General features: G+C 41.5%; 1 protein-coding gene across 1 annotated transcript; it reads right to left on the bottom strand.

Annotated features, from left to right (window-relative positions):
* Positions 1-11577: 11577 nt before the first annotated feature.
* Positions 11578-18220, bottom strand: LOC149279013 (bax inhibitor 1-like). The gene is made up of 9 exons (XM_089501516.1): positions 18165-18220; positions 15910-16018; positions 15663-15783; positions 14811-14859; positions 14254-14351; positions 13716-13795; positions 13047-13147; positions 12612-12687; positions 11578-11642 (listed from the first exon to the last, which is right to left on the bottom strand). The coding sequence occupies exons 1-9, from the start codon at positions 18218-18220 to the stop codon at positions 11619-11621; spliced, it is 714 nt and encodes a 237-aa protein (XP_089357642.1). The 3' UTR covers positions 11578-11618.
* Between the last annotated feature and the right edge of the window lie 967 nt (positions 18221-19187).

Genomic DNA, 19187 nt, shown 5'->3' with positions numbered 1-19187 from the left:
ATATTATTGTGTAATATGTTTGGTATTTGTTGTGCAATTCATCCCCTCATTTTTATGTTTTCTATATAAACGCTATTGCTCTTACAAAGGTGCTAACCAGTAAAAATAATCCTTGTCCAGTTTCTCCCTCTTCTTGTTTCTTGATGGGTTTTTGTTTATTTTTTTTTTATACTGATGCTTTTTATTTTATTTATATAAGTTATTGTGACTCTGTTTTTCTGCCTCACTTTCTTTTAAGCTAAAAATAAAAAAATCATAAAAATAACCTGTAACCACTGGAATTTCTTTCATGATTTTAAACCCCAGGTAAAACTAAAAAGTACCAAAAAAAATCCAGCATAAATTGTATTCGCCTGCAGTCTCAGCCCTTATTGCTGGAGAAGCTTACCAGGGTCGGCCCTTCATAATCTATACAGAAGTCATATTTTAGATGCTTCTATTAGCACAGTGTGTGTTATTGTTTTGGGAAATTGCACTAATCAGAAGGAAAGGTCTTCTGAAAAATATCAGCTCCTTTAAAACTCTGTGCTTTATTTTAGGAGTATGTGCCTCTGTTTCTAATGCAAGTGAAACAAAGCTCATAGAATTTTGTGTGTTGACCTCTCCGTAGTTCTGTGCCAAAAACATTAGGTACCTAGATCCGGTAAATACGGAGTCAGGGTCGTAGGAATGGCGAGGCAAGAGAGGCACTGTGTGTTAATGGGCAGGTGTGTGTGTGTGTGTGTGTGTGTGTAAAGGCAGTGTAGGTATATGCGTGTGTGTAAAGGTAGCAGTGTGTAAGGGCAGTGTATGTGTGTTTATGGGCAGGTATGTGTAAAGGCAGTGTAAATAAAATAATAATCCATTCTTGCCTCGGGTGCAAAAGGAGCTAGCTATGGCTTGCAATAAGGCAACCGTACATCTGTAGCTAAACATCGGGTTAACATTTTAAATAGCTTTGTTTCAAGATAATCACAAAGACCACAATCTTCTGCAGTTGTTCTTAGGTTACTCCCCCAGCACACTTTTTATATGCCATCTGTTCAATGTTGAACTTTAAACCCTCCAATTTTCTGTAGGCACACTTGCTGCACAATTCTAAATTGCCTCTGGTAGCAACATCAGCACAAACTCTGTGGTTGGGTGTTTTATGAAATGGGTTTCCATGGCCCAGCAACTGTACACAAGCCGAAGATCACTGTGCAATGCCAAGCATTGACTGGAGTGGTGTAAAGCACATCGCCACTGGACTCTGTTCATTCGAGAGAATACTTTTCCACTGCTCCAATCACACTTTCTGGAAGTCTGCCACCTTAGGCCTAGGCTGACTAGGTCACCGGGCTCCATCAGTTTATATGGCCCTGCAAATCACTGTATAAACCATGTGGCATATAACTTGCCTCTTCCAACTCTTGGCATTTGCTGATATGAGCAGCTGTTGCACAACTTGCTTGAAGGTTTTTCCAAATGCTTGTGAAATATAGTTTATTACGATCACGCATTGTCTGCAATCTGCTTTTAAAAACATTTGTGAACATGAAACTAATGAATGGATCCATTAGATTATGTGAGGTCTGCTATTTGGACGAATACGACTTCCATGAATTTATTTTAAGGTAGATTTAGAGTTTTCACTCTTCTTACCTTGGACATTACTAATATTATGCTCTACATAATATTGAATATTCCTATTTTTGATGCCAGTTACATGGGTGATTGCAGGATAAGGCAAGCTTGGCACTCTTATCACCAAGGAATTTTGCACCTGAAATCCTCCTATAATCATCAATTGCTTGGCTGGGCCATTTTGTGGTACTAATATGTGGGGCACATTAAAGATGCTGCTCCATTTACTTAAAATAATGCCCACATTAATCTGTTGTGTAAAAAAAACATTCAAGGAAAATGCTTTGCAGTAAAATTGAAGAATCGGACAAAAACTTTACATTTTCTTTACAGGTACTAGGAGTTATTATTAGTAGTCACATTTCCATATCTTAATGGGACTTCAGATGGCGCTAACTACACACCTTTTTACTTTTTTCATTGCAACTCTTAGAAAAAAAATGAATGCTGACAGTCAATAATAGTAATGTTAGTGTATAATGAGGGAAATTGTCTGTAAAGAACATATTTTAATGCAGGTTCTTGGACTCTTACATTTTGTATTAGGGTCATGTACTAATAATAAATTAATAATATTGTAATATATAATGAAACATCTTATGTTTTAAGATCTTATCGTATAAAATCATATTGGGGAAAGGACATGGGGCAAGTTAAGCAGTTAAATAGCATCGGAACAAATCCGGCTGACAATACACTTAATATATGATGTCTAGTCCTGTCCAAAACTGCCCCTCTTGCCATCCCCTGCAACGGATATTTTATTTATTAATAATCTGGGAAATAGTTAAAGACCCCGTCTCACATTTTTAAAAGACACTGATGTGATGTTTTTGAGAAAAGCAAGGGGAGAATTGTTTGGATTGGTGCTTATGTTGTGCAGAAGATGAGATATTACTTGAAATAAGAATTTTGTGCTTGTGCAATGAGTGGGCTGCATCACTCCCACCGCTTTCGTAGCAGTAACAGGGAGTAGAGACCGTTTCTAAACAACATTCCATTTTTCACAGACCTGCTACTCTGATGGGAGTGTGGATTTATGTGTGGGCCGGAGTGATTTTGTGAATGTGCGTTAGTGTAAAATGAAGCTTGGATTGCAAAAAGGTGGGTAATCAAGTAAAACTTGATTGGCTTTTATCATCCGCGAAAGCAAATTTGGGCATGACGCCCCACGCATTTTACACAGTTTTTTTTTATCATAATGTAGCATCACTGCAATGTGGGACTGTCTGCTGCTTTCCATTGATAGCTTTTGTTTTTGCGCATGTGTCTTTTTACTTAAAGCCCCAAAATAATAAAGAGTTACCAAGGACGTGTTGCTAAAAGTAATCATAATATTAAAAGTTCCAATCATAATTGCCTAAAGGTGAAAGGCATGGAACATTTGCTCATCGTTTCATGTCGCCCTCTTTGATGTCACTGAGCCTTGAGTTTTCCAGGACCAGATCTCTGCCACGTCAGTGAGCGGACTGGTTTATTGGGCTGGCAGTGCTTCAGGGAAATGTTTATTTTTAAGCGAGTCCTCTGATGGAAGTCAGACTTATTTGCATTAGATTTTGCTTGGAGCGATCACTTGACTAGTGATGAAGGTAGCTCGCAGCTGTCGCACTCAAATATTTCTTTACATTTACATTTCTTTAGCATTTTCCTTGCAGGTGGCACACTTCTTGTATGTATGTTTTCTGTACAGATTCCGGTACATCTTGTTAAATGTACACAAATTATAATTGTTATTTTATTGCTAGATTAGCAGCAAACTCCTTGTGGTGGAAGGCAAATCATGTACCAGTTATGAAAAAGTATATAGGGATTTATATAGTGTACAGGTTGTGTATTAAGAGCCCTTTTGGTGACGGAGAAATGCCAAAAATGGTACAATCACTATAGCAACCAATATAATCTTCCAGCTGATTGCTCTCCATTTACCACTTTACACAATCATTTATACTTACCCCTTGCATGACAAGTTTTGGTTGGAAGAAGCAGGCATTGTGTGTCCGCAAAAAGGACCATAACTTTCGGCATTTTTAGAAAAGTGATCTGGAAAAGGAGAGCCAGACGCCCCAGAGCTGATATTTCCAGTAATGCTTTCAGAAGGCAATCCTGAGAATGATACCAGCGATGAGGGCCAGGAGATCCTCTCTACAAACCCAAGATTCCCATTACGTTTATATGTTGTTAATTTTTCTTAGACAAAAGTTAACTCGGAGTAATGACCAATGCATTGTCTGGCACTGGGGTTTTTTAAGGCTTTAACAGAACTATATGTCATATATATATCATCAAGGTGAGATGATCTGAGTTCCCATCAGTAAATAAGTTTCACTCTTAACGAGTGATACACTGCGGTGTGCCCTGTGTTAGTCTCCGTCTCATCTGACTTCCTTAAGAGTAAGTTCAACTTTTTCCCATGAGTTTTTTAATAGTAGTATAAGGCTTTTCTGTAAAAAGACACTTTAAATAGCCTTTGGTTCTTCCCATTTTTCCAATGTTGTCATCCAGTCATGTTATACAAGCTCCCACGGGACCAGTAAAAATAGGGCATCCAGTGGCTTCATCACTATCAAGCCTTTGAAACTGCTCCTATTTACGTAATCTAATACTTACATTAGGCTACTATAGGTGGGGATATTATATGGGGATTGTCAGGACCAGACTGGCCATCTAGCACACCAATGCCACACACTCGCCCGCGCAGCCGGCATCTCCAGCCATCAGCCACTATTACGTCATCTTTTATGCATTATAAGCCTTGAAAAAAACACAAACATTTCAGCATATAAATTATAATGGGCAAACTGTACAGTATAAATTAATAAATACAAATGTGTGTGGTTTAGAAAAGGTGTGCATGTATGTATGTGTAAATGTATGGTGTTGGAGTGGTTGCGTGTGTGTGTATGTATGTGTAAGGTGTTAGATAGTGTTTGTATGTGTGTGTGTATGTTTGTGTAAGTGTAAAGCTGCCCTTGACCATCACACCCACCAACATAATTCATATAAATCATGTCCCCCAACCACCATATTCATACCTCCCATCAACATCATATTCCTCCCCACAATTTCCATTCCCTATCTTTATAACCCCATATTGCACCAAGATCATCCCCTCCACCTCTATACCAAGCACTATTTCCATTTCATACCCTCCCCCAGCATTCCCCAATTCATATTTTTGTATGTATGTTAATTCTTTTTACCTCCCTGGCCTCTGGGTCAGTGTGTCTGCAGGTCTTCACGTCAGTTGACTGGCAGACCTGCAGCCGATGGGAGATGTGTGCCTCAATCTGCACTTTTACGGCCTCAAGTCCGGCCCCAGGTAAGGCAGCCTACAGGGTAGGCCTGTCCAATCCTGCCAGCAATGTGGTTGACCACAGGGCCCCAGATCGTGGGGCCCCTGGGCAAGTGCCCAGTGTGCTCATGCTCTACAACAGCACTGTTGTCAACTATAATATTTTACTGTTACAATGCTTTCAATACCTGTGAAGTTCTACCTTCCTTTTGCTGTTCCTAATTCTATTAAGGTCATCTCCCCCTGCTGGATTCACAAGGTTATGCAAGGAAACCATTGCATCTTCTCAGGGAGTGGGTATAAAGAGGTAATTCCTGGACTCACCTCTTTATCTTTCAAATTTCAAGGAGGAGATGGGCTTGAGCGAGATAAATGCAGCATCAATTTGCTTGAACCTGCTGTGGCAATGTGGCAGCTTGTACTGGGTGCGAGCTGCATTAAGGACAGTCTGAGGCTTCACAGTGTACAAGAGAGTGTGTGTGTGTGTATGTTTGAGTGTGTGTTTGGTTATGGTACTGTGTGGGTATGTTAGTGTGTGTGTTTGGGTATCCTAGTGTGTATTTATCTGTGTATGTTAATGCAGGGGAGGGCTGGCACTTTCTGGCCCCTGGGGCAGGTAAAAGCCAAGGGACCCCATCGGGAACTTACCTTACCTCCACCAGGTAACATACATAAACTATCACACTAACACACATACTCTCATATTAACACGGACTCTAACACACATGCACACACATATACATACTCACACTCTCATCTCACCTTCAGATTGCTTTATGGCTGTTTGAACACACTATGCTTTTACCACGGAGTCTGAGTGTCTAGTTGTGTAAGTGTCTTGGTGTGTGGTAGTGTGAGTGCCTTGTCAAGTTAGTGTGAGTATCTGGCTGTGTGTATTAGTGTTTGTGTGTGTTAGTGTAAGTGACCCTCCTGCGGTCAGGCTTTGAATGCGCCCCTGCACTAAAACCAAACAATAGTTTTAGGTTCTAGGCAACCGAACATGTACAAATGTTGGTTATAGGAGTTCACAGACATATTAGAGCTACAGGAAACATCGTCTGTATTTGTTTTTACCTTATCAAGTCATTTCTTTGCAAGATAATATTGTGGTATTCTATCTCCACAAATACCGGCATTTGATATGATGAGATTATCATATTATTATATTATATTATATTATTATGCACACATTAAGCTCTGTCCTTACTGGTATTTCATATTAATACAGGTCCTTCCATAAGCTTTCCGTTTTGGAGGAGAATAAGGTTTCCAAATATCTCACTATTCACTAACAAGAGTCAATACTGCTGGGTTTCTCCAGCAACAAGAGCTGATTTGGCCCAGCTTAACGTACAGCTCAATGGGTGAGGAGACCATGAAGAAATCTCTCCGATTTATCTATAGCTCATACATTATCAATCAATCTCTGCAGCAGAAGCTCACTGGGCTAATGTATGAAGGAATTGAAACCGGGACCCTTTGGCCAACATCTTTAGTGAATAAACCCAATCTCAAATTCCACAATTCAAAATCAGCGAGCAGTATACACTGCCAGGATCTCAATGCCAATGATTGACGTGATTCAGGGCAGGACAATGATTCTGTGGCCTATTCACCAAACAGTTACAAGTTACAGGCAAATTGTGATGGGATTAAAACATATTAGAAAAGGTGGAGCAAACTGATTAAGCTATTGCATAGATCCCTTTTTAATCTATGTACCAGAGGATGGAGAGGAAGCAAATTCATGTTACACAAACATAATTTATTTTTAGGGCTGCAACTAACGATTATTTTAATAATCGATTAGTTGGCCGATTAGTTTTTCGATTAATCGATTAATCGGATAAAAAAATGCAATTTTTTTAAATTTAAAATAATGTAATAAAAAATGTACAATTTACACTTTCATCTCTTTATCACAATGGCCTCTCTCTATTCACCTTCTTATTTTACTGACATAATAAAAGCTACAAGAACCCAAACACGGTGTTTCTCAAACTAGGTTTTAATACAAAGTTATTAGTAAATATTAATTCATATGTTAACTATTTTTCATATTTAATAAAAACTATGAGGAAAAAAAGCCTTATTTAAAATTTTTTTATTTTCCAAACTGCCCCCGGTTATGCACATCAGACCCCCAGCTTGCCACTCTGCCCCCATATATGCCTTATACCTCTTATATGCCAGATTCCACTGTGCCCCTGATATGCCTTATACTCCTTATATGCCAGTGATATGCAACTGAGCCCCCTGATATACCTTTTACCCCCAGATGTTTTATGACCCCCTGATATGCCTAATATCGATATGCCTTATACCCCCTATATTCCCTGAAATTCATAATACCCCCCATACACCACTATAACTCACCCATACACCACTCTGGCTCCTCCCCCTCCCATACACCACTCTGCCGCCTCCCCCTCCCACACACCACTCTGCCGCCTCCCCCTCCCATACACCACTCTGCCGCCTCCCCCTCCCATACACTACTCTGCCTCCTCCCCCTCCCATACTCCACTCTGCCTCCTCCCCCTCCCATACACCACTTTGCCTCCTCCCCCCTCCCACACTTCACTCTGCCTCCTCCCCTCTCCCATACACCACTCTGGCTCCTCCCCTCTCCCATACAACTCTGGCCCCTCCCCCTCCCATACTCCACTCTGCCTCCTCCCCCTCCCATACACTACTCTGCCTCCTCCCCCTCCCATACTCCACTCTGCCTCCTCCCCCTCCCATACTCCACTCTGCCTCCTCCCCCTCCCATACTCCACTCTGCCTCCTCCCCCTCCCATACACCACTTTGCCTCCTCCCCCTCCCACACTTCACTCTGCCTCCTCCCCTCTCCCATACACCACTCTGGCTCCTCCCCTCTCCCATACAACTCTGGCCCCTCCCCCTCCCATACTCCACTCTGCCTCCTCCCCCTCCCATACTCCACTCTGCCTCCTGTCAGCAACGGATCTTCACTAGACAAGGACTTTCACTGCAGCTTCATAGAAGCCACAGTGTAAGTGAAGTGCAGTAACGGACACTCACAGGCTGACAGAAAATCATCCTCTCTGGGGGGGAGGAGCCACAGTGGTGTATGGGAGGGTGGCTCCCATACACCCTTCTGACTCCTCCCCCCTCCCATACACCGCTCTGCCTCTCTACCCGGCTCCGTTACTGACAGTAACGGAGGCTGTATGTGCGATGCAGACCCCCACCAGCTGACAGAGAGGATGATTCTCTGTCAGCCTGTGAGTGTCTGCATCGCACAGACAGCCTCCGTTACTGCACTTCACTTACACTGTGGCTTCTATGAAGCTGCAGTGAAAGTCCTTGTCAGTAACGGAGCCGGGAGAGAGGCAGAGTGACGTATGGGAGGGGGAGGAGTCTGAGGGGTGTATAGGAGGGGAGAGAGAGACGGAAGTGAGAGACCGGCCGACAGTGAGGGGAATCCAGGTCTCCTGCAGCGTTGCGGGGGATCTGGATTCTGGTGTTATAATCCGATCTCAGTTTGAGATCGGATTATTATAAGGAGAGGAGTTTTTCAGAGCATTTGCTCTGGAAAAAAAACCCTCTTTTTATAATCGATAAAAATCGATTCGATTAATCGATGATGAAATTCGTTGCCAACGATTTTCATAATCGATTATTATCGATTTTATCGATTAGTTGTTTCAGCCCTATTTATTTTTTAAATGAAAACATATGCAGTACTGTGTTAACGTTTTAGGCAGGTGAGAAAAAAATGCTGTAAAGTAAAAATGCTTTGAAATATTTGGCTGTAGCAGAAGGCAGTTTGTTCATTGAAGACCTGGAGAGAGGTACAAGAATGAGCGTTTGCAGGCAAGAGTGAAGGATGGTGGAGGTTGCCTGCATATTTAGGGCTGCATTTCTGCAAATGGAGTTGGGATTGGGTCAGAATTAATGGACTCCTCAGTGCTTAGTACAGGCATCAGGTAGGCATCTGACTGGCCGCAAATGTATCCAGCAGCATGAAAATGATCACAAACATTAATGACTATCATCAGCGTAATGCAGAGTCCTGGAAGTGATGGAATGGCCCCCACAGAGTCTTGATCTCATCATTGAGTCTGTCTGGCATTCCATGGGGAGAGAAGCAATTGAGGCTGCCTACATGCACAGAATTCTCCGAGATGTTTGGAAGAACCTATCTGCCGATTGTGTGCAAGTGTACATAGAAGAATTTATGTCACACTATATACTGGTATTGAGTTTCAGATTTTTCTTCTGTTCACTCACTTTGCATTTTGTTAAACGATATGTCTATTTTTTATTTTTTTTAAAGCATCCTTGCCTTACAGCAATTTTTCACACCTGCCTAAAAAGTTTGCACCGTAGGGCATCTTAGTTTTAACTTAAACTAGATTTATCGTTTAGACATTTTTGTTTGGTTTGGTTTTTGGACAAATAATTTATCAGAAACAAGTTGGATGTTAATGTAGGTGGAAGAATTCCATCTTATTGTCTCTCTTGTATTTTTCTTTATAGACGCTGATACATTGAGGTCATCCACACTTTTCACAGCTGCATGGATTTACCCCAATTGTCCTGTGCTTCTTAAACAGAACAAGCCTAAAATACAAAGCTACATCAATAAGGCCAAAAAAAGTTGAGACCTTTATAAGGAAAAAAACATACCATGTTTCTGCTCATCTAAACTCTACCTTATCCAGCGATCAGAGGGAGGTGATAGAGTATTAACACTAGTAAGGATAGGGCATTGTGTCTCTGCACCTGAGGCACATCTTGGCAGCCGCCATGATATTTGACCTTAACCGGAGTTTTGCCTGCTTAATAAATAACTGCAAATCCTGCACTGTTTGTCTTGTAAAGGATCCAGACAGTTTGAGGCCAAGGTTTTCTGCACAGAACCTGGAGGGGCATTAACTATTTTAAAGCGCTCAATCAACCGTGGAAAATATCAGTAATGAAACCCTACTAGACAATATCTCAAACTGATCTGATGCAGTTTTACAAAGTGCTCCCTTTGTCCTACAGGTGACAACGTTTTACCCAAAATTATAATAAATCTTTTTCAGAGAAAGCAATGGGAGAAAAAAAAAAGCCCAGTCTCGTTTTTTTTTAGTAGTTTATTAAGTTTATTTTAATTGTACAAATTTCATCCATAATTTTTTATTTCAATCAAAAATCCTCACTGTGTTCACAGTCTGAGTTATTTATTCACTGCACTATAAAATAAAGTCATTATGAAATCAGGTTATACATTTTCACATATAGTTATTCATTTATCCTCATGGTAATCCTTGGCACAATTTCTAAAGCAGCTTGCGGAATATCCATATAAGCATGCAAAGTTAAGGGGGTGAGGTGGGATAGAAACAGCCGGGGCAAATAACACTTCAATCTGACCTCCCACACAAAGCCTCATCCCTCAACTGCTCAACTTCCATAGCACACATAACGATGAGGAAATGCAGCTGACTGGATTCTTTTTTTCTCTTAGAAGAAATCCAGTTAGTAGCAATCTGGTTTATGGAGATTGAGAAAGAATTTTGGAAGGGCTGTATCAAATACAGGAGGCTGGAGGAAAGGAGCGGTGGGAAGGGGACATCTTTTCTCAGCTGCAGGAGCCACGACAGTAGATGGCTACTCTGACAAAGGAGAAATGCACTTATAGATAAAAACACACAAGTCTATGAAAAAAACACATCTACACACAGTTACAGCTTATGAATACTTTTTGAGCAGGGTTTTTAACTCAGACTTGCCTTAATATGTCAGGTGAGCACAGAGATTGTGATTACTACATTAGTTGCCCTTTTCTCAGAGGGTTAATGGCTCTAGGTTACAGGGGATTGGAGGGGCATGTGTGTACATTTTTGCTCTAACATTTACCCAGCACTTAAAAGCAGGTTTATTTCCTTCTCGGGCAGGGAATGTGATTGCTGAGTAAACGAAGTTCTCAAATAAAGACCACGGCTAGGCAGGAAGCCAGGATGCAAATGCAGGACCCATCGGCAGGGTGCGGGAATCTCTGCGCATTTACGGCATGATGATCAAGCCTCCTCAAGTCCTTTTATCATTGAGAAGGGCCACAACCCTGCCATGTGTGAACCTTTGGCCCAAGTGGTTACAATAGAGAAAGAGCAAGTGGTGCTTGTCAAAGGAGTTTCGGAGGCATTACAACTCATACTGCATAATTTAGTTTTCAGATGAGTCCTAATAGTCTTTTTCCATACATAGGGCAGGTTAATTGTCAGAAGACCCATATCCTAACACAGTGCTGAAGGAATTGTAATTTTAACTAGCGGAACCCTCATGTACTGCCAGAAGAGGGACATCGTGTGCCAATATAAATATTGTATTAGATCAGGAGAGGATCAAGAGATCAGTGATGCACAAATTAGGTCTTTAAGAAACCGAGAATGAGAATCGGTTAAGTCGTAATACCTGTTAAGCCAACATCTTAGTGGCATTAGGTAAGTCTACTAGAGAGAGGTTTGCTTGTGGGTATGATGACCAAAATTGTGCATCACTATAGTAAAGTGACATGTACTCGTATGAAGACAAAAACCCAAAGTCCCTTTGGAAAAAACTTTAGGCTGGAAGGAGGGAAGATCATATGACAGACTGTACAAACGACTAATTGGTTTCCAAAGCTTTTCATTATAAGACACAAAGCCACCAGTAAGAAAGGTGTGAGAACCCAAGATGACACCGGGCAAGGAAAAGTGGTCCAATTTACTTCCGCTCCTTCTTCTTTTCCTAAAAAAGGAAAGAAAATGAATAGATTGAATATAATGATAATAGGCACAAATGACTCCCTGACTCTTTCCTCTGTTGGGAGCATATGAGTAGTGGGTTAAAGTAAAACAGTGAGATGAGTACTAAAAAACCCACCGTATAATTCTTAAGCAAGAAAGTATTGACCATATTAATTATAGGCTGTACCGCAACATTCACTAAATACAGTACAAGGAAAGTATTCTAGTTAACACCTGTTAGAATCACTCATTTTTTCTGCTTTTACAGAGAGGTGGATTAGTAATAGAGCAAAAAATAGCATTTGTCCAGGTCCCCTTGCTAGTGTGTCATTCCTATATTTGCCTGCGAGGCACAGCAGGAACACTGTGCTTATATGCTTGACATTGCGAGAGTCTAGCTACGCTCCATTGCTGACCAGCGTCGGAACGTGACCATTGGTTCAGCCAATAGGAACAATCTGTTTACAGTCACATGTTGCAGCCAGTAAGTGTGGAAGCAGCATGGTTTTCCGTGTGGAAGGAAAAGGCAAGGCTCGGAGTTACTGTGCGAGGATCTCCCAGCCAGCAGTCAATGGTGTAGGTAAGCAATGGTATCATTGTGCATTAAAGTGTGTGTGTGTATTTGGGAATGTCTATCAATACATATTGTTGTGTCCCAGGTTTCCACATTTCCGTGTAGGTGTGTGTTTATGTGCAAGTATACACATTATTGTCTTTGTGTGTCTGTCTATATCAGCTTTGTACCAGAGAGATTGTCTTTTCTTGTTCTACTATGATGTGTAATGATTCATTTTGAAGTGTTATGTTTATGCTTTAAAAGAAGGATCGCTAGCTCTGTCCGTGTTGCCTGGGGCTCCACCTGATCTTGATCTACCCTGCTTTTACAAATGAGTTCACTATTATGTGCCATGAAACATTATGTATGCCGAACATAGCAAGAAGCAGCAAAAAGAAACAAACGTACACATACCTTCTCATTCATAGCCAGGATTACCATGAGCTTCCTGAAAATGGTGATGAAGTCCAGAAACAGGTCTACACAATGCCTACAAAGAGTAAAAAAAATTTTTTAAAAACAAAAAAGATGGAGTCTTTCCCTGCTTTCATTAAATATGAGTCACATGGACCACAACTGCCATCATGGCTAGTTTAGCTATTTTAACGTGCATGTTTGAAGATGAAATCATCTGTATGTTTCTATGTTTTCTGCGGGGTTCTTTAACCTTTAGAAAAACAGCTCTCATGGTGTACACAAAAATTGCAAACATTTATTGGGCATTAAAGAAAGCGATCAAAATTCAACAAAATGTTTTCTTCTTGCACAAATGAAGAGCAGTAGCCCACGTAAATTATTAACGGCACCTAAAGGGATTAAAAAAATAAAAATAGGAACGTTATGGCTTACCACACATAATCCTTGTCCCCGTGTTCTGCCTTCTCAATGATAAGCTGAGTGTCAAACAAGACGAAGCCACACATGACCAGCAGACCAATGTACATGTGCATCTGGAACAGAGAGTGAATGATAAGCCAAACCCTGCCATTATTTACTTAACAGTGATAGTGAATTTGAGCTCTCCATCTTTTACCCGCCCCCAAAAAAGTTATAGCGCTCTGCATTCTGATCATTGCACATCAACTCCAGTGGAGATGAAAGCGAGAATAAATATGGTAAGGGATGTTACAATAACTTCATAAAGGGGTCTCAATGGTAAAAAGGGAGAAAGAAAAGGAGAGTCTTGGTCCTCCAAAACAAAAATCTATGCACAAGAATACCTGTACTGAGGGATTTTACTCAACATAAATTGTGCGTTTATTTTAAGCAGGAGCACTTAACCTATATAACACCTACCTAACAGTGTAATGTTTCTGCAAACTTAATTATTAACGCAAACATATGGGTAAAATAGCAGAACAGCTCATGTCATCAGCATGGGAAATACCCTGGCTGTGAAGGAATTAGGAACCCACACATTATGATGTAGTCATTGCCGACGGCTTGCAAAGGAGCATTCTTTTCACCTTAAAACCGCACTTTACATACATAACACATGCCAACAGCCACGTGACTTACTTTGAAAAGTATAACAGATCCCACAAACAGGTTGACCAAGGAAGACAGAAGAAGCAGGCTCAGCGCAGACATCAGCACACCTGGACATAAAACAATTAGAAATGGGTTTCTGGAAAAACAACTTACATATTTGCAAGATAAACCAGTTTGTTTTGTATCAGTGTACACTGAAAAATATCACACCAAATACATCCAACACATTGTAAGGCTTAAACAGGTGAACTGAAATGCAACCTGGAATAAAATAGATCATTTAGGTGTACCTGCAAGAGGAGTCAAGCAGATAAGACTGGTAGTTGGCAGTATTAAGTACGATGACCTTTCCGATATTTGTTTCATGCCATCTCTAATAAAGAGGACGTTCCCCGTTTAACTGTGTTTTCTTAATACATCTTGTCACCTATAGAAGCAGCTTCAGGGTTCATCCACTACATTCTTTACAACCGCAGTTCCGCATAGCAATAGGTGTTTTTTACCCCGAGCTAGAGATAACCTTTTAAAGCATACATCAAGAGATAAAGCAACGAGAGGCACTTACCTCCAAGAAACAAGAAGCTACGTCTCCGTGCGTACAGAGCGCTGAGTGAAAAGCAGGTGAATATAACAGCAGTGCCGAGGAAAGCAGTGGGAATGATGCTGTATGGAAACATAAGTAAAGAGTATGTACACCAACACACTAAACAAGCCGTGGTGGTTAAGGGCAAGCCCAGCATAATGCATACTTTAATGAGAGGGGTAAGTTTCAAGAACTCTGACTTAAGTATGCTTTTTTTTTGTAATACAGGGCCACTCGAAGCCATTGTACCATAAGTTCAATGGGGTTTGTCCTTTATAATGTATGGGAAGCTGCTGCTTACCAACTCATTTGTTAGCAAACAAGTACCTCTGAGAACATTATCCATGAACACCACACAGGCACCGAAAGGTTGTATATAAAACAAATAAAACCAAAGAGAAATTACCCAGCTGGGATTGAAATTCTGTTCAGTTAGGTGACTAAAAGTGATGCGCAAAATGTATGTTTGTATCGTTGTATTTAAAATAATTACATTGTTTGGCAAAAAAAAACAAAAAAAAAGACCCCACTTCACGTACCTAGGGTTTATGGCGATGCATAAATTCAAGGCAGGACCCAAGCCAACACCTAAAGAAGGAAAAATTGTTTAAATTCACATGGGCAAAGGATTTTGAATAAGATGATGCAGTAGTATTTTGGACTAATGTTAGGATCAAAATGAAGCAGACGCTGGCTCGGAATCAGAATCAGAGTTTTATTCAGTGAGAACTGAGGTTTTAACTACCCCACTTCACTATTCATTAAGAAAAGTCAGCAAAAGCCAGTTTCTCCAGCAGGAATAGCTGAGCAGGCCCTTCTGTGATCACTAGGACACAGAGATGTGTAGCCTTCACAGGCTTATACAGGCTGTGTTACCCTCCTCTTTGTCAGACAGGGAGACATCACTTTTACTAGTTTACTTTACACAGACCAGGGATAGGCATGGGAATGGTTCACAGCAGACATTTTGTACAGGGCGGTAAAATACAATATCTATTCCTCATCTATCCCCTTTCTTTTTCTTTCCACTCATCCTGCGGAGGGAGAGCAGACCTCTGGTTCATGACATCATATCCTGACACTCCACATCAACCGAGGGCGTACTAAAACAGAGGCCTGTAAAAACAGACCTCACACTGTACCCAGCGTTGAACAGTTCCGCCTGCCTCTGGGTTTAACCGGCGTCACTGTACGGAAACCTTGCTGACCCTTGGCCTGTATCATATTACACAGAGATTAAGTACACAAGTAATGACAGGGTTCAGGGTTTTCTTTTTGCAGATTTAGGTGGTGTGGATTTGGGTTGGGCGAGCTGTTAGAAGGAAGCAAATGTTAGTTGCACATGAGTTAGTATGTTAATAGCAAGCGAGCCAGTATGTTCCAATGCTCACCTGAGAAGAATGCAAATCCAGCCAGGATTCCCAAGCGCTTCTTCTCCGTCTCGTGACTGTGTGGGGTGAACATGAGCCACAACATCATGCCCAATGAGCCTGCAAAGGACAGGAAGCTGCCCTGTATAAAAGAGACTGTGTCTTAGTCAACGAAGGCCTGGCTTTGATCATCCTTTGAGCTGTAATTCTATTTTAAATTGAGTGACGCAAATCAATCTTCACCAACTTTCCGCTGGGAGCCACTTACCTGCAGAAGTCTTAAGACGACGTTTACATAGGCACCGGCAGCAGCCACCAGCATGCAGACAGCAAAGCTGGAGTATACCCTCTTCAGGTGCTGCTGTGTGGAGGCCGAGCTGAAACACAACAGGCAAAGAATACATTAACTTGGGACACAAGACTTGCTTGACTTATAGTCTGCATTGGATATATCACTCTAAACCACTTGTGTGGTATGCCATATATTTAGATTGACGTGAAGTGTAATCCATATAGCGCATATAATGGCTAAAGTACGAGTTTAAACTGGTTGCTCAAGTTAATATGTAGAGAAAAAAAACCAATTAGCGTTTCACTTATTATGCAAGCCTGAATCAGGGGTGGTATAACAATATATTCTAGCAAAAGGAGGTCCAACGGATCATGGGATCATAGCTTCGACGTTTAGCCTGTGCGTGCGCACATGTTGCGGAGCAACCCCTGGTCTAGGGACCATGATGAACATTCAGTATCAAACATAAAATGATCATTTCAAGTGCCTGAAGTCAAATTGCTTTCATCTATAGGACACTGCAGCCACAGGGATGTCACAGTGTTCAACAAAACCCAAAAGCAGGTGCCACAAGTGACTGAACGTTCAAGGAACTTCCCACCAACCATGTAGCGGTTAAGGGTTAAAATTAAGATGGTATTTTGCTTCAGGGGAAAAGCGTTCTGTAGAGAATTGTGCCAAAACCTGCACAACTAATTCAATGATCTGAATTCCTCTCCCTACGCCTTCCTGGGCAGATTAAAAGAAACAAGAAAGTCACTCCCCTCCGCGCTGAACTACAATATGGGATGTGGCGTCTGGGAACGCTGCTAGCAATGGAAACAAATGGATTGCTCAACCTCCGCGCACCCAGGATACCACATCTCTAACTGAAGCATTCTTGCTTTTTTGCCACCAAAAGGCAAACCTCTACAATATCTTTCTTTGAGAGGCACTATTATCAGAAGGTTGTCCAAGTCTTCTATAACACCAGCTCTTAAAACAAATTACAGCTGTTTATCACCCTGGCCAAAGAATCGCTGAATAAGCTGTATTTGAGCCCAAATACAAACGTCCAGCAGCCCTGCTACACCAGGACAGTCCAGGGCAGACATACCGGATGAGGAACAAGTTCTAGGTCAGGGCCGTCCAACGTGCGGCCCTCCAGCTGCTGCAGGACTACATCTCCCATACTCCTCAGCCAGCCCCTTAGCCAAAAGAGCATTATGGGAGATGTAGTCCTGCAGCAGCTGGAGGGCCGCACGTTGGACGCCCCTGTTCTAGGTGGACCAGACTTATGAGGGCAGAGGTTCCTATGGATGCAGTGAAGACTAAGCCCAATGACTCGTGTCTGGTGGGGCACCCACTTGTGTCCCATTATTTGCCCAAACCCAGCCTTAGTTTATTTCACATTCAATAGCATTGTCTTTTTTGAGGCTGTCCGAAGCAGAGAATAAAGTCACTTGCAGCACAGGAAGGGGAGGATTTAAAAAAAATAAAAGAAAAAAAATTAATTATCCTCAACACTTTTATGCTATTTCCAAAAGGGGGGTAAACTTAATAAGGATCCCTTGTGACCCATAGTTAACATTACTGTGCCCACTAGTATACAGACAATAAAGCCTACTTATAAATTGTACTGTACAACGTAATGTAGGGGATGGGAAAGCTCCACTTTAGGAGCCTGATTTTTGGAATTCATGTGTCTACACGGGTTACCTAATAGATTAAAAAAAGCTCAGGAGCCAATTTGTAAGAAGTACGAGCGCCATTATGAGACCCCCTCCCCGATAATGAATAACCAGGATCTGAAGAGAAATCCACAGGATATATTTATATCACACATCACCGAAGTAATGCTTCTGCAATTGTCTGATAAGGCAGCAATCTGTGTGTAGAGGACAGCAAACACTCCAGAGAATATATGATGCAATACACCGTAACGTTTAACGACAGCTATTGTAGCATTAACGACCAACGCTATCCACCATTTGAAAAGATCAAGGTATTAACCAAGGTCATTTTTAAGGAAGGAAAGGGTGGCAGGATTTGGCAAAAGGGGGCCGAGATGGACAGAACTGGATTCAGATAAAAGGGTTCAGAGCCACCACAAGAAGCTGGAGGGTTCCCCGTTAAAAGAATTGTCTGGGAACCATTTAAAAATAGACAAGACAACCCTTATACTATTTCTTCACAAGTATACAAAACACAATAGACGTGCGTAAGAAAAAAGTTAAAGAAGAAAGACTCACATGTGGGAGAACTTGAGGAGAGCATCAAAGTTGATATTTCGATCAAGAAAGTCCATGATGGAGAAGTCTTGTGGAGTCTGTTCTGAACACCTGCGGAGACAGAGGGTCAGGATGGTTCATAACACAGATGTCACAGATACCTTGGGGGTTGAAGTCTTACTCCAGGACAGGATCTCTGAGCCACCGACATGTCCCACAGTTTTGTTTTTGCAAAACAAATCTACAACCAACTTACAACGGGATGCCGCTCCTCCTGTACAGCGCGTGGAGATGCGATAATACGACCTCTCTGCTCGGGCTGTCACCGTACAATAATCATTCTCAGGCTTACCTGCGGTTACTCACAGACACAGGAACACCCCGGGGACCTCTTGATCTAGATGGTGCAATTATTGCGAGCTGTTGCAAGCAAATCGCAGCCTTGGGGTTTTCCACAGAGACACACGCGGTGTCCTCGGTATATGGAGTACCACCTCTACGTAGTCATTAATCATTTTAATTATTCCCCTTAGCAACATCAATGATTACAGAGGTAGAGCTCAGGAATGATGAACTGACACCGCAGAACTATTTACTATGTCCGTCCATACATTTTCAGACATGGCAAAAGCCGGACAAAAGTGAATAGAAAGCAGGATCGCACATTTGGCACAGATACAAAAGGATAGTCAACCGCGAGACGTCATGAAATGCTGATCGAATAAAATCCACAATGGATGCACAAGAAGTGCCGGTGATACCCAGAACAGTCCGGCAATATTATGTACATCCCGATAGCAAATCTGATTAGATTTTAAACAAAGAAAAATAAAAAATAATAATAATAATAAACACCTGGGTAATGGAATTGTTTGAGCGCTACAATGATACACTTGTTTAGTTTTCTGTTTAAAAATAATGTTTTGATTAAACAATATTGCTGATTTTGTCTATGTCCTCTGCAGCCTCACATATGGAGAATGTATATTACTTCAACGCGCGTTCTTTAACGGAGGTTTAAAGCCACTGCCCTTTAGAAGAAGC

This window comes from Sceloporus occidentalis, unplaced genomic scaffold (genome assembly GCF_023333645.1).
Source record: "Sceloporus occidentalis isolate IW3139 unplaced genomic scaffold, rSceOcc1.0.p SCAF_175, whole genome shotgun sequence".
Classification (NCBI taxonomy): Eukaryota; Metazoa; Chordata; class Lepidosauria; order Squamata; family Phrynosomatidae; genus Sceloporus; species Sceloporus occidentalis.
This window is presented reverse-complemented; position numbering and strand designations above follow the sequence as displayed.

Bases quoted from the DNA above. Each gene is read 5' to 3' on its own strand.
- LOC149279013 (XM_089501516.1), bottom strand. From the start codon at position 18,220: ATGGACTTTCTTGATCGAAATATCAACTTTGATGCTCTCCTCAAGTTC. The intron at 15,784-15,909 runs GTAAGTGGCTCC...TCTTTTATACAG, and splicing joins TCGTCTTAAGACTTCTGCAG to GGCAGCTTCCTGTCCTTTGC. The intron at 11,643-12,611 runs GTATGTGTACGT...TTCCTTTTTTAG, and splicing joins TCCTGGCTATGAATGAGAAG to GAAAAGAAGAAGGAGCGGAA.